Source organism: Hydra vulgaris, chromosome 15 (assembly GCF_038396675.1).
Source record: "Hydra vulgaris chromosome 15, alternate assembly HydraT2T_AEP".
NCBI classification, from domain to species: Eukaryota; Metazoa; Cnidaria; class Hydrozoa; order Anthoathecata; family Hydridae; genus Hydra; species Hydra vulgaris.
Window position 1 is genome coordinate 39265661 of NC_088934.1, and position 27263 is coordinate 39292923.

The 27263-nt window shown below is 25.6% G+C and overlaps 1 protein-coding gene across 1 annotated transcript; it reads right to left on the reverse strand.

Moving 5' to 3' along the window:
* Positions 1–259: 259 nt before the first annotated feature.
* On the reverse strand, positions 260–27263 carry LOC100212732 (NFX1-type zinc finger-containing protein 1). Its single transcript, XM_065819314.1, has 5 exons — positions 27181–27263; positions 26330–26438; positions 11365–14411; positions 5337–7601; positions 260–709 (listed from the first exon to the last, which is right to left on the reverse strand). The coding sequence occupies exons 2-5, from the start codon at positions 26386–26388 to the stop codon at positions 516–518; spliced, it is 5565 nt and encodes a 1854-aa protein (XP_065675386.1). The 5' UTR covers positions 26389–26438; positions 27181–27263; the 3' UTR covers positions 260–515.

Below are 27263 nucleotides of genomic sequence, written 5' to 3' on the forward strand. Positions count from 1 at the left end.
CAAGTAAAACTAGGATTAAAGAAACTGAAAAAAAAACATTTTAATTCAATTAAAAAATTTAATTAAAAAAAATTAAAATTGATTAAAATTAATTAAAAAATATATATCAAGTCATATATAGGAAAGAACATCCATTAAATAAACTCTATTAGGTAATAGTAGCTGAGTACAACACCTACAGTGATTAGAACATGCAACAGAATAATCACCTACAGTGATTAGAACATGCAAATGTAGCAAGCAAAAGAAGAAAAAAACATCAAAAAACTAACATTTTTCCATTTTTAAAAAAATCAAAAAATATAATTACACTAAAAAAAGTAAAATACTTAACCCAGTAAATAAGAGAACAAAGTATAACCTAGTAAATATAGGTAACAAAGTTCCTTATATTTACTGAGTTATATTTAATAATATTATTATTAAGTAGATCTATATTTAGATCCAGTAAATTAATTGGTTTTAATACCCGTACAATTACAATTATTGTTAACAACATTAATGTTAAAAATAATTCAATCATCAAAACGAAAGTTTGCCATCATATTGGCTTCTTCGGACCAAGCCGAAAACCGCGCGCCATCCATTTCTCCAGCTAACAAATTATCGTCTCTTAAATGATGACTAGTACCGCCAATGCCAGCCCCACATTCTGGACATTTAGCTTCTTCCATTGCTCCTCCACATTCTCCAATGCAATAAATATGTCCTTAAATAAACGAGTCACAATTAGATCACACTTACACCCGAATTTCAAAAAAACGACAATAACTTTGATTTTCTTAAAAAAAAACCTTGCTTTTCTTTCATGAAGTTTTAAATTCAAGGCACTTTTAAAACAGCATGAAAAGTTTTCACATGCTTGTTTGTTAACTTTTGAAAGCATATTTTAAAATCTTATTTGTACATAAAGATTGCAGTTAAATCTGTGCACAATTTTTTAAATAATTGCTTCGTGATAAAACAATTAAAAAGTCAAAAGTTTTAATTAAAATACAAAATTTATAAATGCAAAGGAGTGTTTCAAAAATAAAAATAAAAACTGCAGGGGCGGATGCAGAATTTTTTAATACAACCTGCCTCTAGTCATCAGCTAAGGGGAGAAAAAAGGCGATAGGGTGGGCGGGGGGACGGGGAATTAGGGAGTGGGGGAGGGGGTTAATGCAATTTCTTTCAGATAATGAGGCGAAAGAATCTACTTATCACTTATTCATTTTAGTTACGTACCTAAAATAAATTTATTTAAAATGATGCCTTAGCTTTTCTGTTCCTAAGTTAGACATTTAATACTCGTTTAACTCACTTAATGAAGTGCATCGATGAGAAGGTAAGCCATAGGACATAGCACTCCATGCTTTGATATTTGTCATGTTGCCTAAGATAAGATCTCCATTTCTGGATTCTTACCTTTGCTTGATAAGCAGTTTATGCACAGTATGTATTTAAATATATATATATATATATATATATATATATATATATATATATATATATATATATATATATATATATATATATAAATGTATATATAAAATTTATTCAAAGGGTCTATTTGTTCACTCTGCATACCATAAACTTTATTTAGTTGTTGGTAAATTATGCAACGTTTAAAGTGTTAGAAATGTGCAAGCTATCTCAAGTTCATTTTTTCTGATCAAACAAAATTAATTAATACATGTCAAACTAGATGGGTTCAAAAACATAGAGGTCTAGATGTTTTTCACTCATTGGAAGAAATCACATACAATTGAGGTAAGAATTTAAATTCATCAAAGGTTTACCCTCATTTTTTTATCACAGACTTTGTGCAAGACTATATTGATTTATATTCAATAAACTGCAAAAATTATGTATATATACTTCTCTCTCTCTCTCTCTCTCTCTCTCTCAATATATATATATATATATATATATATATATATATATATATATATATATATATATATATATATATATATATATATATATATATATATATATATATATATATATATATATATATATTGTAAATACAGGGCTCGTCCTAAACAAACGCAGTTTATTTAGTCTTAAATATATTTCTCCCTTATTCATTGTAATTTAAATTACGCAAATATTAATTGAGATTTGGCCAATAAATATTTTTATACACAGAATATTTTTGATCGTTTTATCAATTTTAAAGACTCATGCTAAACTTCTATTATTAGCTCAATATTTATGTGTTTTCTTGTTTTATGTACAAGTGTGAAATTAATAATTCATATACCTTTAAAGATAGAAATAAAATCATTTTAAGAAATGACAAATTAATTTAGCAACCATTTTTTCAAACAAATTTTGGAATATTAGGCATTTCATTTCATCGAACTATTTGTCGGAATAAAACAGTTTTAAAACAATTTGATTTTTATTGAATGGAGTTACCGAAAAAAAGCCTAACAATTTATTGGCTGTATTATTTTATTTATTGTTGAATACATATACGAATGTGCATTTTAATTCTATTTTCTACTTATACACTCAACCATGTATGACTGTGTACACTAGGACTAGATATTGCAATATTGAAACAAAAAACAGTCCATGGTTTTCTTCGAGTTTTTGGATTCTTTATCATTATTTTTTTCAACAAAACCTTAATTTGTAATGATTTATTTTTATTCATTTATATAAAGATTGTAATAAAAAACATAATAAAAGCAATGCATCGCTTTTAATGTATTAAAATGCATCGCTTTTAATGTATTAAAAACCAACGCTTTTAATGTATTAACTGGCCTGCTATAGTTAGCCAAAATCGTTGTAGAACTTCAATTTTCCCGCTTTTGGAGACTAGAAACATTTATCGTAACTTATTGTATACAAATTTTTAAGACTTTAAAGTAATTTTTCCTCAAGTAATTTCTTCAACTATCATTTTTACAATTTTGAATAACCTTACAAATTTGAGTAACGATAGCAACAGTAATCTAATAAGTTAATTCAACTTTCTTTTGTTCGCTAATTAACAATTGCTTAACATTGTTAATATTTTAAATAAGAAACTAATAAAATTCAATACATTTAACTGTATATTAGACATAAACATATCTCATCTAACCACAAACTTTTTTTGCAAAATAATATCAGCATTTTTTCGTATTCTTTTGCAATTTCCAACCGACGTTTTATTTGTTTAAAAGTTACAAAAGGTTTTTTTCAACTACTCTACCTCTATATGCTTGTTTTCTAATACGATTTCTGATTGTTTGAGGAGTCACTGTGATGTTATAATCTTCTTGAATTTTTAAAACTAATTACCAAAACAGATCTATTTTTCTTCATATTAATGATGATATTTTGATCAATTGCACAGGTGGTCTTGCGTATTTGTCCTCTACCAGCCACATTAGCAAAGATTCCAATCAGATTATGCTTCTTAACAATTGAGAAAAAGAAGTTATACTTTGATGCAAATAACATCAATGTTTTGGAATGGCCGTCTCAAAGTCCAGACTTGAGTCCAATAGAAAATTTGTGGTATATTTTGGACAGAAAAATTGGCGACCGAGCATTAGGACGCAAAGATGACTTCAAAGAAGGTATAATGAGCGCATGGGATAATATAAAAACAGAAGAGACATTGAGTTGACTAAAATTTGATCAACGCAATTCCAAAATGTCTAGCTGAGGCCATCAAGGCCAAAGGAGGCCCAATTCGATATTAATTTCCATGGAATTTGATCAATTTGACATTTTTTTGAACTGTACGATTATTTTTTTTGCAGTCAATTTTATACACCATTAGATCAATTGTGTAAAATTCAATAGGTTTGAAAAGCAAGAAGCTTTTAAGAAGATTTTAAGATCTGAAAAGCTTTTACCACACTTATTAGATTCTTACAGACTTATCTATTTTAAATAAAGTAAATGTTTTATATTTAATTACAGTTAGTTATTTCACTCTATTAATGTGTTGTGATGGCTCAATGGCTTCTTTAATAAACTTAATAAAAAAAAAAGCTCATCAATAAATTATCATTTTATTCTGAAAAAACTGAACTTTTATATTTAAATCTATTTAAACAAAAATAAATAACCAATAAAATTTCAGATTAAGTAGGCAAAAAATAAGTCTAGTTAACTCTATTAAATATCTTGGAATCAAAATAGACTCTAATTTATATTTTGCATTGCATCTTCAAAATTAATATTGAAATTTATCAGATCAAACAGCATGTTAGCTAAAATTTGTCATTATGTTAATCATGAAACTTTGCCTAATATATACAATGATATTTTTCACTTCCATCTCAGATATACTTGTCAAATTGGGGGACAATCTAGGCAGCTTGCTTAGATTTTTCCCCAGACTAACTCATCTTCGTAATAAAGCTCTAAATGAATTCATTTCCAACATACTAGTTCAGACTCTATTTTTTAGCATACTCTGTTTTTTATCTAAAGTCTTTAAATTATGACTTTATTTAAATATCAAGTTGCCTATTTGTTTGAAACCAAAATCATTAAAGTCTACCGCTTACATTCACTAACTTAATTAGAGAAAATTATAATTTTATTCTACGATCTGCTTGCAACTTGAAGTTATCTTTATTTAAATATCAAACTGCTAATTATGGCTATGAGTCCATACAACATAAAAGCATACAAACATGGAACAATCTCCCTTCTAAAATCTAAATTCCAACTAAATTCTCTTAACTCAAAACTTAAAACACTGCGATATTGTTTTCGTTCTTATTATTATTATGGTATATATTTTATAATTGCTACTATTGTATTATACTAATTGTATTATAATTACGAATATTATTAATATCACTTTTATTATTAGTGAATTTGACAGGGGTTTACTTCATATTAGTACTTAGTAATGTTTGTTAATATCCTTGTATTTTCATATATGTAACAACTTTATTCATATATTAGTATTTTCATATATGTAACAACAATTCAATATTTTGAATTGATTTTAATTGGATTTTAATAGCTTTTTTTTAATCTTTTGCATTCTATTTAGATTAAGTTTAAAAAAAGCATTAGCCTTCTGGTCATTATAGTATTTCAAATATCATAACAATAATTTTTACAAAACATTAAAAATTCTTTTGTTAAAAAATAATTTTTTTTAAATAAATGCTAATAAAGATTGGAATTGCTAATAAAAATCTTAATTGTGTTTCAGAATACCATTTATTCAATAAAAAATATAGCCATATAAGTACAACACAATAACACACAAACACAAGAACAAGAAGCCACACACAAGCGCGCGTTGTTGCTATATCTATTATAGTCATTTGTGATTAATATATTAAAGATACACATGATAATTAAAAGTATAAACGACTTACCATTTGGACATTTAAACCAGTGTCCTTGTTTCAAATCCATTGCACGAATAATCATACTTTTTTCTTCCTCAGAAACACCAAGACTTGACTTTGGAAACAATCTTTCGATTTCTTTCATAAGCTTTTTAACTTCTGCATATAAAACTTCAGCGTTTCTTAATGGTTTTTTTGAAAAAATATAATTTTCAACTTTTTGTATACATTGCAACAAGTTATTAGAAAGATTGTTTTTAATACTTTTCAATTTTTCATTTGTCTGAAGATACCTCTGCGTTAAAAAAATTTTTTTAATCTCTCTATCTGTCTCCACAATTTGTTGATGTGTAAGCTTTGGAAGATTTAACAGCCACTGACAAACTCTTTTTATTTTATCTTTCAACTCCATACAATCTTTCAAATCTTGTAAACTTTTATCCTTAGATAAACCTTTCCATATTTTGCATAGACGGCTTAAAAATGAAACTAAATAATTGTATCCATTAACTTCTGTTATAACTTTACATTCTTTTAAAATTAATTTAATTCTATCAACATTGGCTTCATTGACTCCTAGCAAACTGCATTCTGCCATGTCAGCATATAAATTTTCAATGTTTTCTAGTACAATATCTAAATTTTCTTTTATAGCTTTGGGTTCACCTACAAACCGTTTTTTAACAGTTTCAATGTCATTAAGTATTTTTTTAATGACTTTTCCATATCTTAAATTTCGCCGAATGACTACATTACATTTAGGACATTTTTTCATTGTTATTTCACTATCTTCTTGATCCATCCACTGATCTAAACCAGTAACTTCAAAAATGTGCCTGCAATCTTCCAATTGAACAAAACAAGCATCTGGATTATCTTCTGTTCCAAAAAATATTTCTTGCACATACTCTCTATCACAGTAGCGACACTTATCAGGACAAGACTCACCGCAAAGGCCAATACATGGATGACCACACTTTAATTGTTGCCTACATTTCCTATTGCAGCGAGGGCGGTCGCAAGGTTCATAACATAACCTAGAACATTTGTAATGAGGGCAGCTCCACCCACAAGGTTCTCTACATGGATTGCATGGTAATCCACACCTTAATTGGCAACGACTATGAACACATTGGTTTTGACACTTACGTTCACAGGGAGGACAATTCTTAGCACATGGACTTAAACATTCATGTCCACATACCAAAATTCGGCTGCATTTATTAGAACACGCTTCATGAATAAAACCATGAAAACAAGTGGAACAATTACCATTGCACTTATGTTCACAATCAAGTATATCAAGACACTTTGTTTTACAAGATGGATTGATTAATTTCTCATAACACTCCACCTTTCCAGTATGGTTACATTCTTTGAAATAATAAAAAACACTAGCTTTGCATTGTTTTGTGTGATTTTCACCACAAGCATTTAAGCAATCATGTCCACAATTCAGTTTATAATTACATGGGCGAGCCAAACATATGAAAGAACTGGGAGTTTGTGAACATGGAACATCTTGTGTATGTCCACATTTTGGTAGTTTTTTTGGCAGCAACACTGTACAATTGCCACATTCAAGATAACATGCTTTTTTACAAAAATGTCCAAGATCACATATTATTCTGTTGCATGTTTTTTGGCATTTGTATTTTTTGTGCTCCTTGTCATAGGCATGACAAGCAAGTGTGCAAACATGGCCACACACTAATCTGGCTTCACACGGTTTTTGACAACCACCCTCAGGAGCATTCAAAAAATCTTCAGATTTAGAAGCTTGTATACCTGGATCAGAACTATGATTTTGGCAGCAAAGCTGCAGAGCAGGACCAATACAGTTAACTTTCTCTAAACTTATTTTAATTTTTTTCCACAATGCACTGTATTTAGCAAGAAAATCTATGTTCCCAATTACGTAAAACCCCTTTTTAGCCCGTGATAAAGCAACACAAACTCTATTATCTTCACCAAGAAATCCGATTTTGCCTTCATTATTACTGCGCACAAGAGATAAAAGAATAATTTCATTTTCTTCACCCTGAAAGTTATCAACAGCTGTTACTCGAACACCGTCATATTTTTCTTTGGGCATGTATTTTTTTAGCTTTATCAGCTGGCCAGTATATGGAGTCAATATTGTAATCTGATCAGGTTTATAGCCTTGCAACATTAGATATTTACATAATGCAGCAACATATTTAGCTTCATGATCATTACTTTTGCTCTTTATTTCAATGTCGCTTTCTTCCGGAAAATTGTGTGTTATAAAAAAAATGTTAGATTGTACACCTAAAAAAGTGAAATAAAATAAACTAAAAATAAATATATAAAAAAACACTCCTACTGTGACACTCATCCATCCAATACAACCACAATATAACACCAATAAAACTATTCTAACAATCAAAACATTATATCTACAACTTATGCAGAGTTGTTCACAATAACTCTAACAAAATAACATTTTTAGTTTCTCATGATTTTAGAAGTTTAATGTAGATATATGTATATGTATATATATATGTATGTATGTATGTATGCATGTATGTATGTATGTATGTATGTATGTATGTATGTATGTATGTATGTATGTATGTATGTATGTATGTATGTATGTATGTATGTATGTATATACATATATACATATATATACATATATATATATATATATATATATATATATATATATACACACATATATATATATATATATATATATATATATATATATATATATATATATATATATATATATATATATATATATATATATATATGTAGTGATGCTACTTTAAAGTGCATATACTATCAAGAAAGTGAATGATTGCAGTTTTTTAAAAAACGATAAAACTTAATATACTTACTCATTTTTTTAATTGACTTAATGTCCAATCACCATTAAAATGTCGCGTAATTGTTGATGTTGCTTAAATGTTTAAAAATAAGCATTGAAAGAGACTTTTTTACCATTAAATTCTCTTTTGACTACTATACAAAGATATATATATATATATCAAGCCTTCTCAGGAAGCATGTGCAGTTTCATGCCTTGTTTGTCCACACTTAAAGAAATTTGTTAGACACACTGACCACTGCAGTTTGCATCTTTTAACTTTTAAAGTGTTTCAACAATTGGCGGCAAGAAGCTAAACTTATCTACTAAGTAAAAATAAAATCCTTTAAAAAGGAAACAAAATTGTAACGAAATATCAAGCTTTAATTAAATAAATTAGAAAAATTTAATAATTAAAAAAAAATTTTTTTTATAAAATTTTTATAAAACTTTTGTTTTCTTTTTTTTAGAATGGTTGTTGTTTTTAGCTACCAAATTTGATACAACTGGAGGAAAAAAACACATTATCTTTTATAACAATTTAATATTTTTGATATGCAATTTAATCACAATTTTTATCAGTCCATATAATCAAGAACACTAGAACTATGAGAACTGGTTTGTTAATTATTTTTCTTACATTTGTTTTAACGTCTTTTTCTTTTCCTAAATATACTGAATGAAAATAGTCACGAAAAAGTTTGATATCAAAAAATGTTTTTATTTTCGTTATATTTTTATCTTCTTTTTTTCTTGACTTGTATCAATTTTGATATTAGAAAATAAGAATTGCCTAAAACCAAACAAACAAAAACAAAAAAAACACTTAAGTATTTACTAATACAAATAGGTATATATTTTTGACAAAAATTTTTTTTCACTTTAATATTCAATTTTTTATAGTTTATTTTATTAAGATTTTCTATTTCGTATAGTCTTTGAATTATTTCTTCAAGTATTGCTGTTTTATTCTCTCTAGTTTCTTATAAATTTATTTTGCTGCAAAATCTAAAAATGCTTACTAAATAAAAATGTGGTAAAGTGGTCTAAAAAAATTACTTTAAGAATGGACAAACAAGACAGGCAACTGCACGCACTTTCCAAGAAAGGCAACTATATATATATATATATATATATATATATATATATATATATATATATATATATATATATATATATATATATATATATATATATATATATATATATATATATATATATATATATATATATATATATATATATATATATATATATATATATAGTTATTCATGTGTGTAGATAAACATAACTCAGTTAGAAACTCTGCTACATGCAGACTCTCCATTCAATTACAAACTCGTGGTAGACTTAGTAAAATTACTTTATAAAATATGGTGGCAGACTGAAGTTGCAACAAAATAAAATCTAAAGTGCTACCATTCAAATTCGGCAAAAAGGTTAAATATTTTATTTATTAAAAAATTGAAATACCAGTGTTACCACAGTAAGCTACTATTTTAAGTTGCACAATCTGATTAAAAGAATTTGATACTAAGACATATTTGCATCATACCAAATTTCCACAATAAGATTTGATACAAAGATACTTAGGTTAAACTAAACTATTTTGTTATCTCTTTGAACCTAATCTGTATATAAAATAAAGCTAAATATGAACTTCACAATTACAATTATGAAAAGATTTTACCTCACTGAGTGAAATGTAAAACAAAAATTAGTTTATTTTTTTGTTGTTCATTGCATTAAAAAGTTTAAAACATACCAGTAAAGCGTTTTTAAAAAATACAACAAAATAATTTTTAAAAACAAAAACAAAATTTGTAATGTTTTAAGATAAAAATTGCATTAAGTCTTTCTTTTCAATAATTTATAGGTTAAAAAAAAATTTAGCTTATAAATTAAGGTTTAAACTTAAAAAATAAAGCTATTTTTACTTCCTTTAAATTTTAATTTAACAAGCCTGCAAGCAACCGTATTTAAGTTAACAGAAAACAAAGAAGAGTGTTGAAGACAAAGTAAGCAGTTTCTTCTAAAAGAACGACAAATTGTAAAGAAAACATAAAGGCAATAGAAAATTCCAAAACTCTGATACTCAAGGGAAAAAAGCTAAATGAATAATAAGGTTGTTAAGCATGTTTAATAAGGTTGGTTTATATCTTAAACAATAGCAATTCACTCAATACGTATTGTGTGTTCAAAAACAAGAGCATTTAACAGCTTGTTTTTCAAAGTTGATTCATTCAGTATAAAGTATGGTAGGTGAAAAACAAACTAATAAATAGGTTTTTTAATTTTATCTTAAAATTTATAGTTTGTAGCAACCACATGTTGTACATTATGATTGTAGCTTGTGTATAGTATTGCAACCACATTTTGCATGTTATGTTTATAGTTTGGGTCAAGTATTGCAACCACATGAAAATATGTTTAGCTTGTTTAAATATTTAACATAAAAATTTAGCATTAAAAAAAAGTTACATTTTATGATAGTAGTTTGTGTATAGTATTGCAAATACAAGTTGCGTGTTATGATTGCAGTTTGTGTTTAGTAAACATGTTTATGCAACATGTTGCATGTTTTTTATTGTATGTTACTTTTTTATTGTCATTGTTTTAGTACCATGTTTTATAAGTGTTGTTACTTAGGAACATGTAGAGCTAGGTTTTAATCTTAGTCAGCTAAACAGTGTTAGAATGTAGTGGCTTAGAAGTATGATTAGATTTCCTTTTTCACTATCTGGAAATATAGAAATTTCTTTATAACTTTATTGATAAATTTTTAGGTTAGACAGACTATAATTGGTTAATCTTTTTAAGGTGTCTGCTGTTATAACTGATATTTGAAAATAAATTTCTTATTTGTGAGATTCTTTTTGACTGTAACTATATAGTCTTTAAATAAAAGAGAGTACAAGTAAAAATATTATATATTATAAGTTTATATTGTATTATGTAATCCTATTGCATTTTATACTATTATATATATTTAAATTTTAGTTATTGTAAAGTATTATAAACTGTATACCCTAACCCTTAATTATTCTAAATCTCACTGTCATGGCAGTGAAAAAACACCTTACAGATGTTAATTTTGCTGTTCTTTCATTTAATCAATATACATGTACTTTACATCAAATAACACAGCTATACCCACCATAAACTTAAATGTTTATACCCAAAACTTCACAGTAAAACACTTTAAAAACTCAAAATTACCTTTAATGCTTTCGTACATCAAAACAGAACTGTGATCTTTCAGTTCAGGATATATATTAAGCATAAGATTTGATATTTGAGGGCGCATGCGATGTTGTTCTTGCAGTGTTTCACAAGGTACATTGTTATTAACCATTCTCTCAAACAATGAAATTTCAAGATTATACTTCTTTGCAAGCTTGTATACATTTGGACTTGGTCGCAACTGTTTGTGATCACCTATTAGTATAATATGATCACAAGAGTTCGGTATTGTAGTAACAATGTGTGATTCTAGTACTTCAGCAGCTTCTTCAACAACCAGGATTTTTGATCTTAATTCTCGCAAAACACTCCTATATTTTGCAGCAGCAGTAGTTGTCATGCCAATAACTTTTGCTTTACGCATAATATTAAGATCCTCTAATTGCAGCATTTCTTCAACAATATTGGATGTTTTTTGATACTGAACTTCTAAATTACTGACATTAAGCTTAAGATAATTTTGATACAAATTTACCCAATAACGATATAACTTCCAACGGTCTTCAGTTGCTAAAGCCCAAACATCATTTACAGCATTAGCTTCATTTGAAGTCATTGCAGCACCACCATGCAGTAAAAGTTTCAACCTTTGCTTAAGTTTTCTTTTAGAACTTTTAACTGGTATAAAACTGTTTATTGTATCAACATCTTTATCAAGATTTTCAATATTCATTGCCAAATATTTGTTTATATTCAACTCTTTTTTGAAATTTTTAGCTCTTTCCTTTAAGTCATTAAAATCTTCTAAATCTAATTGTCGATTTTCAATCTCATTCTGCACTTCATCATCAATTGTTAAACCATCTTCATCTTCCAATTTAAGTTGACCAATTCCACGTTCAATTTTGTTATGGTCTTCTTCCATCATATTTTCTAAGCCAAGCCATTCAATAATCATAGAATGCTTTGAGTTGACAGTTGACCACCCATTAACATCTTTCTGAGCCTGATAAATAAAGTACCCAAATTGAAGACTTTCAATATGATTGTTATCAATGAAAACTGATAAAGTGTCTTCATGTATGACCCCTCTTTGAGTAGCTTCCAACTGTTCTCTTATGTCATTAATTTTAGTCTCTAAACCATCTAATTCAGATCTAGCTTGTATTCGACTTCGAAAAATTTCAATAGGAACTTTTCTTGAGCTTCGACTGTTATTTCGTAAATTTTTAAGTAAAAATGGTTCCAGTGCTTTACATTGACTTCTCCCTCCAACACGCACAATCCCATTATTTAAAAATTTTGACACACCCTCTAAAAATTGATCCAAAGCATGATTTGTATAACAAACTAACAAAATAGGTCGTGGTTCAACATCTGTAGTCACAGGATCTCTGCACCAAGAATTAGAATTGTGTAATAAAGCTTTTACTACTTTTAGACCAATATATGTTTTACCAGTACCAGGAGGACCTTGGATAATTGAAAACTCCCTAGAAAGAGCTGCTTTTAGTGCTCTATACTGAGATGGATCCAGATTTAATGTAGCAGCATCAGGCCAAGATGGGCTATTCAAAATTTGAACAGCTTTAGCTACATTTTCAGCTGTATCACTGTATTTAGATTTATCTTTTGTTATATATGCACCCAGCAAAATATTGTCATCGCTACTTCCTAGATCTTCATCACTATCACTTGAATCTTGATTTGTTAACACTGATTTTACATCAACAACAGGTCTTAAATCAAAAATACCATTTTCAACTACATTTCGCAGTAAGTATCTTGGAGGTAAGATGTTGTTATTTGCAAGCACAATATAACGTTCAAATGGAAAGTTTTCATTTTGCATCTCTTGTAAACCTACTAAAACATGGCGATAAGCCTCAAAATATGCACTTGTTTCAGCCATCAAAAAAATCTGGTCAGCAGATATTTCTGACACTTTATTTTGGTCAACACCCTGCTCAAATTTAAGTTCCAATTCTCCTTTTTTAATAAACTTTGTATTTCTGTCGGAAACTGTAGCAAAAAGGATTGTCTTAAAGTTATCTTGTGATAGACATACTAGAGATCCAAAAATTAATCGACGCGACACCTCCCAGCGAACATGTTTTAGTTTTTTATTATCAAATCTGATTCTGTATGTTAATCCTTTATTAGCAGTACAAACGGGAAAAAGAATATTTACATTAGTGTAAACTTGTAAATTATTTAAATGGCCAGGTTTTCTTAAATAAAGTTGCTCATGGAACTTTTTAATTCCTTCTCGAAGCGGGGCAACAAAATCCTCTCGCATAAGGCGAAATTGAACATCTAAATAATGATCAACATTCTCATATCCACCTTTTATCTTATTTTGTCGCAAATAAATATCATTTTCAGGATTAATGTCTAGAGCTGTTGGAAATATTGAAATCGTCCGAAAGTCATTAGGGGCTGGACCCATATCATAAATATTATCACTACTACTTTTATCATATTCTTGTTTCAAGTTGACATGAAGCTCATCTTTAATTTCGTTTAACTCCATTAACAAGCATCTTGATTCATCACACATCAGTAACTCTCCTTTTCTTTCTTTGGAAAGATAGTCTATGTTTATAATGATTGGCAAAATATTGTCACATGCATTAGGCACTGTTTTTAACATAGTTCTAAAAATGACTAGCAAATTTGTGATGCACAGTTTACTATCTGCAATGCTGATAAAATTACTGCTGGTTAATAACTTTACTATGAATGAACCAACAATAGCTCGAAAAAATAAGGACTGGCTAAGGGTTTTCAGAAAATTTTGTAATAGTTGACGCGATAATTTACTATCAACAGCAATGGATAAAATTTTTATAACAGTTGGTATCCATTCTTCTTTTACTTCCTTGCTATCTAACATAGCTTGAAAAGCCCTTTCTGCATTTAATGTATGGAGTAATTTTTCTGCATCAAATGTTAACCATTCCTGAAAAATTTTTAAACCAAGCCTATATTTATTTAATTCTTGTTGACCAGGTTCTGACAATTTTTGATGTTCATTATTTTGTAAATTGCCATGCTGGGGACCAATATTTTGCGCACCATTTCTGGAAACAAATTAAAAAAGTATTATTAATTGACTTTTTAAAGTAAAAATAATCTACCTTAGTAGTATACTTGAATATTATATTAGTATTTTACTTATATACTAGAATAAAATGAATAACCTTATTAATTATTTTTTGGTTATTTATTAACTTTAATTAACTTTATTTTCTACTACTAATATTTTCTACTACTAATATTGTTACTGTTCAGTGAAATTTCGTTATGTAGTAATAAGTGAAAAAAAATTGTAATTTTGTGTTTACCTGTTTAAGTTGTGGTAACTGTTGCGTTTACCTGTTTAAGTTGTGGTAACTTGAAAATTATTTATTAATTGTATATATTTAAAATCATTTTGAAAAAAACAACTCAGATTACATGAAAAATTGAATTTTAATGTGAGTTTCTTTTTTACATTTTTTAACTTAAAAATGTTTTGGTTTGCATAACTAATGGTTTAATTTTAAAATAAAATATGTTGGACTTAAAAAAAAAAAATTCGGAATTGATTTAGTAAGTTTTATAAGTACTAGCTATAATGAAATCCAAAAATTTTTGCATATTTGCTTATATGCTTACATGCTTTTAAGAACATTAAAAAGCATATCAAAATTTTTTCTTCTCTAAACTTACAATAGCTGTATTAGTCTCCAGTTAGTATACATAGTGTGATATTCTTCACATTGTTAAGGAGTGTTTTAAGAGCTTTAAGGTATTTGATAGAAACTTAAGTTTAAAACACATTATGATAGAAAACTAAAGGATTTTAAACAAAATTGTTTAAAGTTTTGATTAAAATCCAACATATTTCTAAAAAAGAGCAATTGTTTTCTCTAAACATAATTACATTTGACTCTTTTTTCAAATCATGCCTGATAATAAATTTCAAACAAGTGTAAAACAGCAGACTTTAATCGACAGAATATATACTTTTTTTTAATCACTTTTTTAATATTTTTTATTTTTTTATATTTTTATTTATACATATTTAAATTTAATATTTTGTTATAAAAATGTACTTTTTATAATTATTTTCCTTTTTTTTAAAATAATTATTATACATCATATTTCATATTTATATTAATTATTTATATGCCAAGGCAACCAAACTTGTTATAATCTGCGCTTATGAAACATTCTTCAATAACAAACTTTCTGACGCTAGTTTGTGTTCAAAAGATTACTCAATTTATTGCAAGGATCGTATTAAAATTGGCAGAAGAGTAGCAATTTACTGTAGAAACAACATTAATGCAGAACAAGTACAGATTACACAAACAGATATTGATATTGATATAATCTGTGTTTATCTAATTTTTGGATCTCAAAAACTCCATCTAATAACTTGCTATTATCCACCTTTTTATGCAATAAAAGATGTTGCATATCTTGAATCTATGATTTCAACTATTTATAATTTGTGCTACTCTGTGTCTAAGATTTTTATTGGTGACTTCAACTTACCTAAAATGGCAAAACTATGTTTCACCAAACAAAAAGTGTCATAGTATTTTCTTAAATTTGGTAAACAAACTTGGTTTACATCAATTTGCTAAAATCAATTTTGTTGGCTTTGTATTTCCTAATAACATTTCTCTTCTAAGTGATGCATCTGTAGAGTGTCCTTTTAGCACTTGCAACCATAACACAGTTCAATTTTGTATAAATATAAATGAGTCTAACTAGTGTAAACATAAATCAGAACATTATTACGAATTTCTTAATGCTGATGTTAAGAGACTTGAAATATATTTATCAAATATAAATTGGTATTTTAAGTTTTCTTGTGTCTGAACAATTGAGAACTACTGGAGCATTTTTCTAAGGCATTTTTGAACTGATATTTATGAATTTGTACCTATCAGGAAAAAGCAAAGAAATCATAAGAAATTTGAAATACATTAACAAAATTTTAAGCGGCAAAGTATTCTTATGGAGATTAAATTTTATTTTTTATGGAGATTAAATTTTATTGATTAAAAAAGCCATTAAGAACAAATCAGCTCACAAACATTGCACCAAACAAGTCTAATAATCTAACCATCTAATAAACAAAAGTAACAATAACAAGCTTATTATTATTTTGTTTATTACTTTTGTTTATCTTACAGTAATAAAGAAATTGCTAACGTTTTTAATAATCATTTCGGAAGTGTTTTTACAGAAGATGATAGTTACTCTCCTAATATGACCAGTTATGTTAATGTTTCAATAGGTATTGACACTGATTATTTTCCCATAGGGTCAGTTTATAAAACCTTAGTGGGAATTTCGTACCTGATGGTATACCTAATGCAATTCTTAAAAAGTTAGCTTGTGTTTTATGTTTTCCTCTTTCATATATTTTTGAGGCTAGTTTTACATTAAACACTTTACCTAATCAACAGCACCAAGCTTTCCACTCTCCAATTTTTAAAAAGAAATTACATCAGATCCTAACAACTATAGACCAATCACTTTAACTTGTACTTGTTGTCGAATCATGGAAAGAATTATCAACTCACATATTGTTGAGTATCTAAATCATTATAACATAATATCTTCTAATCAGCATGGTTTTCTCTATAAATATTCCATCTGCACAAATCTTTTAGAATCCACTAACGATTGAAATATTGCACTTGACAATCACCTGATAACAGATGTTATATTTATTGACTTCCAAAAAGAAATTTGATTTCGTATCTCATTCATAACTATTATTTAAACTTTCATTATACAATATAAGTGGTAACCTTTTAAAGTTGATCTCTGCATTTCTCACAAAGAAATGCAGAGATCAACTTTGAAAGGTTGATTATACTTTTGATTATATTTTAGATTGGTCATCTAACCCAAATGATCTTGGAGTCCTATAGACTATAGACTCCTACCTAAACTACAAAAACTACATAGATAGAATCATTTATGTAGCAAACACTAGAGCATACTAAATCTTAAAATGCTTTAAAACTTGTAATCCAAGAATCTTAATACATGCATTTACCACTTATGTAAGACCAATGATCGAATTTTGCTCTCCAGTATGGTTGGCTCACCAAACTATGTTAATAAAGTCTATTAAAAATATTCAAAAAAGATTCACTAAAAAAAATAGCTAATCTTAGTTGTTTGAGCTATTACAACTGTTTACAGACGCTTGGTTCAGATTTTCTTGAGCTCAGACGTGTAAAACATGATTTTGTTATATTTTAAAATTGGGTTTGCATATATAAAATTCATAAATGGCTTTGTTTAGATAACATTTATAGTTGGGTTTGTATAGATAAAAGAATGTTTTTTGAGGTTAACAATAATAAATATACCTGCAGTCATACTTATAAGATTCGCAAGCAACAATGTCAACTCAATATTCGCAAATATTGTTTTTTTCAATGAGTTATTAATACCTGGAATAATCTGACATCAGATGCTGTAAACACAGAAAACATATGTATGTTTAAAAACAAAATAAAATCCTCCGATTTCAAAAAACACTGCTTCTATAAAGTAAATGAATGAATAAAATCTTGAATGTGTATTTCATTAACTTCTATTTGTTTATTATGTACATTGTTTTTATACTTTATAGGATAGTTGATGTATGAATTTTTCACTTTTCTAAAACTTGCTTACGGTTATCATTTTTTACAAAAAAAACATGGAAACAAAAAGTGAACATTTTATACTTGAAATTTAGAAAAAAAAAACTTTTTATGGTATACCATAAAAAGTCGTTTTTTCTAAACTTTAAGTGTGTGAATATATATATATATATATATATATATATATATATATATATATATATATATATATATATATATATATATACATATATATATTTACACACACTGTACTCAATCCATAGGTTAAGTCCCAATTTGCTAATATCATTTTTGTGCTCTAAACGTAAAAAAGTGCGCTTTAATCTTTCAGCCAAAAAAAAAAGAGAAAAACTATGAATAATGAAAGAAAAGATTGCTGCCTCATTCCCAAACCCTCAGTCGATGTAGCAGTATTCTACTGCGAGTCAGGCTATTTGTCAGTCGATATATATTCACTGAAGCCCTCGCAACTTCCTGTTCTTTTATAACATCATTCACATGCATCTATTGCTGAATTTATATATGTACATGTATACAAATATATATATATATATATATATATATATATATATATATATATATATATATATATATATATATATATATATATATATATATATATATATATATATATATATAATATCAAGTTAATTAAATAAACTAGAAAATTTAATAATTAAACAAAAGTAAATAAAATTTTTATACAACTTTTGTATTCTTTTTTTTAGAGTCGTTGTTGAACATTTTCTTTTATAACGATTTAACCACAATTGAAAGTTTTGATATGCAATTTATTCACAATTTTTATCAGTCCATATAACTAAGAAACTAAAATGTTATGTACACTAGAACTATAAAAAATTTTGTTAATTTTTTTTCTTATGTTTATTCATTTATTACATTTATTTGCTTTTATGTCTTTTCGCTTTTAAAAATGTTTTTGCTATATTTGACGTTTTTTCTCAATACTTATATAATAGGAAAATAAGAATATAAATTGTTTTTTATTTGTAAAAAATATTAGTTGATTAACAAATTTTGTAATGATGGAATAAGTTAAATAAAAGAATAACATAGTTTCTTTAATAATTGTAATTACCACAAAAGATGCATTTCTGAAAATGTTTCTTTTATATTGCCCTATTTCTTATATTAAAACAAATCACTAGAGATAATGAACATAACAATTGCTCTGTTTAAAATGTCTTTAAAAACTTAAAAAAAAGTTTTAAATAGGCTCCTAGAAAGTTCGTTAAAAAAGTTCAGTAAATTACCAATACACTAGCTCACAAGATTTTGGAGCATCGTTTCATTTTTTTGCATAAAAAACTAGTTAAAAACATTTTTTTTTTTTACAAATAAATAGCAATTAGTTTACTCGCTTTCCTGTGCATTAATAAAAACAGTAAAATTTAGTAAAGACATTTGAAAACAAATTTAAAAATTGTCTGTGTTTCTAGCACTAATTATAAAGTATTTCCTTAATATACTGACTGAAAAAAATTGCAAAAAAATTAAATATATAAAAAAAAAATCTTTTTTTCATTATATTCTTATCTACTTTTTTCCTATATCAATTTTGTTAGTGAAAGAAAAAATAACAAACGCTCAAAAAATAAAAAAGCAAAAAGAGTAAAATATTTAGGTATTTTTTTGACAACAATTTTCTTTTTTTAATATTAAATTTTTTAAGCTTGTTTTATTTAGATTTTCTATTTTGTATAGTCTTTGGTTCTTTTCTTTGAGTATTGCTATTTTTTTCTCTAGTTTCTTATAGCTTTAATTTGCTGCGAATTCTTAAAACGCTTACGGTATAAAAACGTGGTCAAGTTGACTAAAAAAATTACTTTAGACATGGACAAACAAGGCGTGCAGCCATACATGCTTCCCAGGAAGGTTTGATATATATATGTATGTATATATATATATATATATATATATATATATATATATATATATATATATATATATATATATATATATTATAGGAATATATATATATATATATATATATATATATATATATATATATATATATATATATATATATATATATATATATATATATATATATATATATATATATATATATATATATATATATATATATATATATATATATAGGAAAATACTAATTTAATGTTTAGATCATTTGTATACAATTACATTTATTTAAATACAATTACATGCATGTTTGTAGCAGGTCCTTAAATTTTAAGACCTACACTATGTATTAATTCAAACTTTTTTTAGTGATTTAGAAATCTGTTTCAAATAAATATTGAAAAATAATTTAAATGATTACTAACTCAAATTTAATTTTTTTTATGGTTTAGAAAAGATGATCTACAATTTTTTAAAAGATTTAAATATTCATAACCTTTATAATTTGTTTTGTGAAAAAATTTTTATCAACAAATCATAACTTATGTCTTTCAATTTGTTTAAAATGAAGTTAAATTTTCTTTGACTTAATATAAATTTATTTTATATATACGTATATATATATATATATATATATATATATATATATATATATATATATATATATATATATATATATATATATATATATATATATATATATTCTTTATACTTTATTAACTTCTTATATTTTTCTAATTATATTTTTAACGTTTACATGCACAGAATAACCGCAGCTGATTTGAATTTAATTTTCTTGTTACAACTTTTTCAAAAACTATTTTTGGATAACCATTAAATATTAGTTAAACCTAATTAATTAATTAAAATTAACTAATTAAATTTAAACATTAGTTTACATTTAAACAAACAGAATATTCTCAGTTACAGAGTTTATCATTTTTCATCTTTCCATTACTTTAACAGACAATATTTTGTTCTGGTCACTTAACAGACAATATTTTGCTTTTGTTACCATCAATTGATGTTGTATTTCATAGTAATAATGGTGATTAGTTTTTATTTAACCATCTTTATTAAGTAGATAATTTTGGTCATCTTTCCACAATTCTAAGTTGTTTCTTCATTTATTAGGGAATTTTATTTAAAGAATAACCATCCCAATCACATTTTACAATTAATTTTTATACTTTTTTATATTGTATTTTCAATGTTTACATACATAGAATAACTGTAGCTGATTTGAATTTAATTTTCTTATTACAACTTTTTCAAAAACTGTTTCTTTGTTAAAATCTGTTGAAGTAAAACAAACAATTTTAGAATACTGCTTTATTTTAAGTATAAAGAATAGTAAGGGGTTATCAATATTTACATTATACTTTATTTTATAAACAGATGCAGTCCTCTCTGTAAATTTTTTAAGAAGTTTTTTTGTATGAGTTTTATTTTAAATTTATGCAAATTTTGAAACAACTCTATTTCTGTAACTTAGCTGGATTAATAGAAGTATATCTTTTAAATTTTGAATTTATTTTACTTTTAAAAATTTGCAGAATATTTTTTTATACACACAAAATAAAGTTATTATGTATTTGTAAAAATATTGATTTTAAAATAAAACAATTCTAATAAAAAGAAACTTACTATGTAATTTCTTATAAATTTTTGAACTTTAAATTTCTTTTAAATTTATATAACATGGAGAAGAACAAACAGATGTTATTGTATTTAATTTTGCTTATTTTTATCTGTTTTAGCGTAAATATTTTGCCTACCATTTTGCAACCCATCTATATCTTTTGTTAGCCATAAGATATGAGGGACATTTATGATTTGCAAGTTTAGAAGTTTCAAATAATAAAATTACAGTTTACAGCTAAGACATGTACATACTTAATTTTTAACAAGAGCTAGATAACATCCAGTCGCCTATCAAGTTAAACTTATTTTTTTGCTTTTAGATGAAGTTTTACATGTCAGTTTTACATGCTGAAATCAGTATTTTGGCTCTTTTCTTTCATCAATTAAATAATGGAAAGAAAAACTAAAAATGCAATTCCAATTAAATCTTCTTTATTACATTTATTGGCTTCAATAATTGTATATTCTTTTATTTCTTTTAAATTTTGTTTAAGTCTGCAACATATCAAGAGAAAAGTAACCTAGAAGTATACTTTATTATACTAGTGATTATAGCTGATGTACTAAGATTATACATTTTATCCTTTATTAAAACTGATGCTACATGTCATTTAGTTATTACACTTTGCTTAAGACTCAGTTTTTCCAAAAATTGTTGTCGGCAGCAGTGGTAAGTTGATGATTGCATTTATCTTCATTGTCTTTCATTAGAAAGTGCCAGATTTTACAAGAAACCTTCCTAATTGATACTTTTATCTTTAACTGTAGTTTTCTAAGTTTTCAAAAGTTATATTTTTTTCTACGAAAACAAACTTTTGAGATATTTTTTTAATTTACATTATGAAGAAAAATTGTAAAAACTCCAGTCACAATTAATTTACTATTTCCAGTATGTTTTTTTTTTTAATACCTGTTGTTTTTTAGGCTGTTTATTGAAAAAAAGGTTTTTAGCAAAACGAGATGCTAGGTAAATTAGCAAAATCTTCACAAGACTAGTTAGCTCATAGTATTTAAAAATTTTTTTGTTCAAATTAAGTTTTTTTTAATTTGCAACAATATTGATAACATTTATTAGAAATATTAAATAAAAAATTTCAGAAGACTTTTTTATCTACAAAAATATCAGGCTGTTTCTGTTGTTCTGGCTTATTAAACAGACTATCACTTAACTATTACCACCTTAAAGTAATATTAAATTTTGGGCATAAAATTGTTGCATAAACAAATTGTAAAAAGATTCTATAAATTTTGCACTTAAATTCCATATATTGTGTACTTAAAAATACATTAACAATCATTTTTAAGTTGCAAAACATTTTTTTCCAAGGATTTGCATAGTGGCCTGAAAAACTTGATTTTTGGCCAAAGCAAAATTAAAAAATGTGTAATTTTTGTTATTATCATTATTTTTTAACACAACATTACCCATGCTATTAAAAAATTATAGATGTCATTTTTCTTGAGAGAAAAGTCAATAACCGTATCATCGTAAAATCAATGAATAATTTTTTGCAAAAATACAACATTTTTTCATTTGTATATAAATTGAAAACTATATCCACATATGTATAGATTTTTTTTTTAAACAAATGTTATAGTATAGATTTTAATTTGAAATAATGATAATTTTTTATTATTGTATATTTGCATAAGTTATTTATGTTTCGAACTAGCATAAAATAAAAGTTTTTTTTTCAATTTCAACTTCTTCCTTAAACTAAAGTCCGCATGCATGGACTTGATCGATATGATTTTATTAAATCTTAATATATATATATATATATATATATATATATATATATATATATATATATATATATATATATATATACATATATATATATATATATATATATATATATATATATATATATATATATATATATATATTATTCAAAAAAAATCAGCTGCAGATATAATTATTTAAACCAACTATAAGGCTCCCAAAATATACCTATTTTATGTTATCAAAAATACTAGTGTCTCTATTTTTGTTTTATTTCTATAAATACATGTTAAAAAACATTTTTTTTTTCTTTATACCATCGTACTTGCTACTTAAACTGTTAAAAATAGTTCAAATATTCATTTTTATTTTATTTCTATAAAATACTCCATATATTTAACTAGATAAAAATGCTTTAAAAAATACATATTGTAGTAAATTCAAAATCCATGTAAAATGCAAAGTCCGCTATTAAAACATTATGTTTATAGTATATTTTGAACATCTATTATGGCTTAATAATTCCTAAAAAAATTAGCTGCATATAATTAAAGTAAAGGTACTTATATTCATTGCAAACTATACCGTATTGACACTATATTTGTGTTGTTTTTATACCATATTTTTTTCATATCTTTGTTATCCCGTATGGTAAGTATACTTTTTATATTATGGTTTTTAATTTAATGGATTGACTTGTATATCTTTAGATTGATTATTAAATTGAAAATTGGAATAGTAGCTTTTCATGAAAAAATAAATACCCAATTTATGACTAATTTTAGGAACTTTCGCTGGTGATTTTTATGGTGTGTCATGCTAGACAAGAATAAAATGAGGATAGAAAACTAGGAAAGAATAATTTCAGAATAGAATGTTTTATGATAGAAATAAAGAAACCTTACTAGAAAAGAATTTTTACAAAAGAATATTTTTTGGCAGAAATTTTGAAAAGAAACTTGAAATACTTTCTAAGAAAGAATATTTTTTAATAAACGTAAACAACTTGCTTGGAAAGAATTTTATTTAATAAATGCGAAAAACTTGCTAGGAAAGAATTTTATTTAATAAATCTAAAAAACTTGCTATGACAGAATTTTATTTCATTAATCCAAAAAAATTTATTTTTATTTTTTTTATTAAAATGTTTTTATTTTTGTTTTTTTTAATAAAATGTTTTTATTTTACTGTAAATCATGCACGGAGTGCTGCTACATCGACTATCTTATAGCCTGACTCGCTAGGGAGTGCTGCTACATCAACTGACAAAAAGCCTGATTCGCAAGGGAGTGCTGCTACATCGACTGAGGGTTTGGTTGGGGCAGGCAGTCTATCAATTAATAAAAAAAAAAAATCCGGTCTTGCATTTTAACTTTTACTTTTTGTCAACAAAATATGGAAGAAAACTTTTAGACAACATATAAGTGTATATATACATATATATATATATATATATATATATATATATATATATATATATATATATATATATATATATATATATATATATATATTGTATTTATATACATATATCGTATTTATATATATATATATCGTATTTTTATATATATATATATATATATATATATATATAAATACGATATATATATATATAAATACAATATATATATATAAATACAATATATATATATATAAATATGATATATTATGAAACTGCAAGCAAAAAAAAGAAAACTTTTTCTGAAATTCTTGACTGGGCTGCTTATCTGCGATATCTGAACAACAAAAACTTTAAATCAAAAACTGTTTTAGATATGGATTCAGCATTATCAATTAAGCATAAAAAAATTAAAACATTAATTTTGGCCAAAAATAAAGTTTTTCAGACCACTGTGCTTTGGAAAGAAAGCCTAAGAAAGTTTTAATAATGAGAGTTTCACTTAACCTAAGTAATAATGAACGCAACTTAAAATTGTTATCTGATACTCTCAGCATACTATAAGTATACAAGTGCAGTCTTTAAGACTGCACTTGAATATTTACAAAAACAGTATGGGTTACAGAGTTCAACGAAATTAATTCCAAAAAAATTTTAAAATAACCTCGCATAATAATTGTTTTGGTTATGCATTTTTTTTAATGTATTAAAATGGTTTACCGTATGTTTAAGCATTGTATCACATATTATTTGCTTGTGGCTTAACAAAAACTCAAAAAAGCGTATAAACATATGATACAGTGATTTAGCCATTATTTTACCTTTTAAAGTATCAGGGCCAAAATCAGTAAAATAATTTTGTAATAATATCATATACAAATATGATTCATAAAAAAAAGATCATAATATACAATCATGATCTTTTTTATTTGGTGAAAAGTGGGTATTGTGAAAAATTAGAATCATGGGGATCCAGCAATTTTTTAAAAATTATTTTTTATGTTATTCATCTCCACAAGGCCGAGACTGCCACTACACTAGATGAGGCTACTTTATTGTGGTTACAACCACCTCCTAACTTTTAAACTTCAAAAAACAAACCTTGAAAAAAAGGTTACTACATGGAGAAATAAGTTAAGGACGATACTACCAGGAAAATTATTAAGTACAAACTGGTAAATTCTTACTTATGAAGCTAGTGTTCCACCACTTCACCACTACTGGATTTTAACATGAAGGTTTTATATATGCGTATTTCTATTGAGATATTAGGAACTGGAACACCAGCTTCAAAAGTTTTAGACCATTTTTTATTATTTTTTCAAACCACTTTTAACTATATTACTCTGTATTTCAACTATATGTATATAGTACTATACGTACAGAGTATACTCTGTTTAAATAAATATATACTTTATATAGAACTCTGTAACAGAAATCTTGAAAAACAAAGCCATAGCGAAGAGAAATATTAACTTATTTATATATAACTTAATTATATTTGAAAAGCATGAAAATTTATTTGTCAAAATTTTAAAATCTTTTTATGACTTATTTAATTTTTAGTTAAATAAAGATAAAATTCTGAACATTGAAAAATTTTGTAAATGTATCAAAATACATTTTTTATAGTAATCTGAATTTATATACAACTCAATTAAAATTTATAAAGAATCTACAAACCTTCCTCTTCTTCTTCTATCATTATTTCTACTTCCACGGTTGTTATTATTGTTATTCATTAAAACTTTAATAGAAGTTAATTAATCTTGAACTATTTTTTATTGACTTCCTAAAAAAAATACAATAACTATAACAAAAAAGCAGTATTAAAAAATGCAAGTAACTTCATTTGAAAAAAAAAGTTACTTGAAATTGATTCAATAAAAGAAACATTTAACAATATTAACAAAAACAGTAATTATTTTTATGTTTATATTTGTCACCTTTTAAAGAAAAGTATTAAACAAAATCAGCATAGCATATTTGGAGTGATATCTTAGATACCACTCCAATATGCTAAGGCGATTTTCCAATATGCTATGCCGATTTTACTCTTACCAAAACCAAGCTTGGTTTTGGTAAGAGTAAAATCTTACCAAAACTAAGCTTAGGTTTTGGTAAGATTTTACTGACTCTCCATGTTCTTACAGTAAAAAATAAAACAAACTGTTTGCTTAATATTATTTTGAAAATTTATTTTGCATTATAATATGATGCAAATAATTTGTACCATGCAAATTGTTTGAATGATATTTGCATGATGTGTGCGTATTTAAACGTAAAATTTTAAAAACCTCTTAATATGTAAGACTGAATATTAAAACGCACACTGTGTGTTGGTGCTTTGATATTCAAATAAAATAATAACAACCATTATCGTAACAATCATGCTAATATTAATCCATGTATATTTACTTTGGTATACTTTTTACTTGTATACAGTATAGCATCTTTTTAACATTACCTGTAATATAAAAAAAAAAAAAATAATGATAAAACTTCGCAATTGACTTTGTTTTTAAAATACTTACTGCAAGATACTTTCAAGTTTCAGTCGTCACTGCGCCGAAAAAAATAATTTTATAGTATTATAATAAGGCCAAAATAAAAGTAT

Excerpts from the sequence above, each read along its gene's own strand:
- LOC100212732 (XM_065819314.1), bottom strand. The coding sequence starts at position 26,388 with ATGAATAACAATAATAACAACCGTGGAAGTAGAAATAATGATAGAAGA. Across the intron at positions 7,602-11,364 it reads GATGTACGAAAGCATTAAAG|GTGTACAATCTAACATTTTT; the intron begins GTAATTTTGAGT and ends TCACTTTTTTAG. Across the intron at positions 710-5,336 it reads CTGGTTTAAATGTCCAAATG|GACATATTTATTGCATTGGA; the intron begins GTAAGTCGTTTA and ends CGTTTATTTAAG.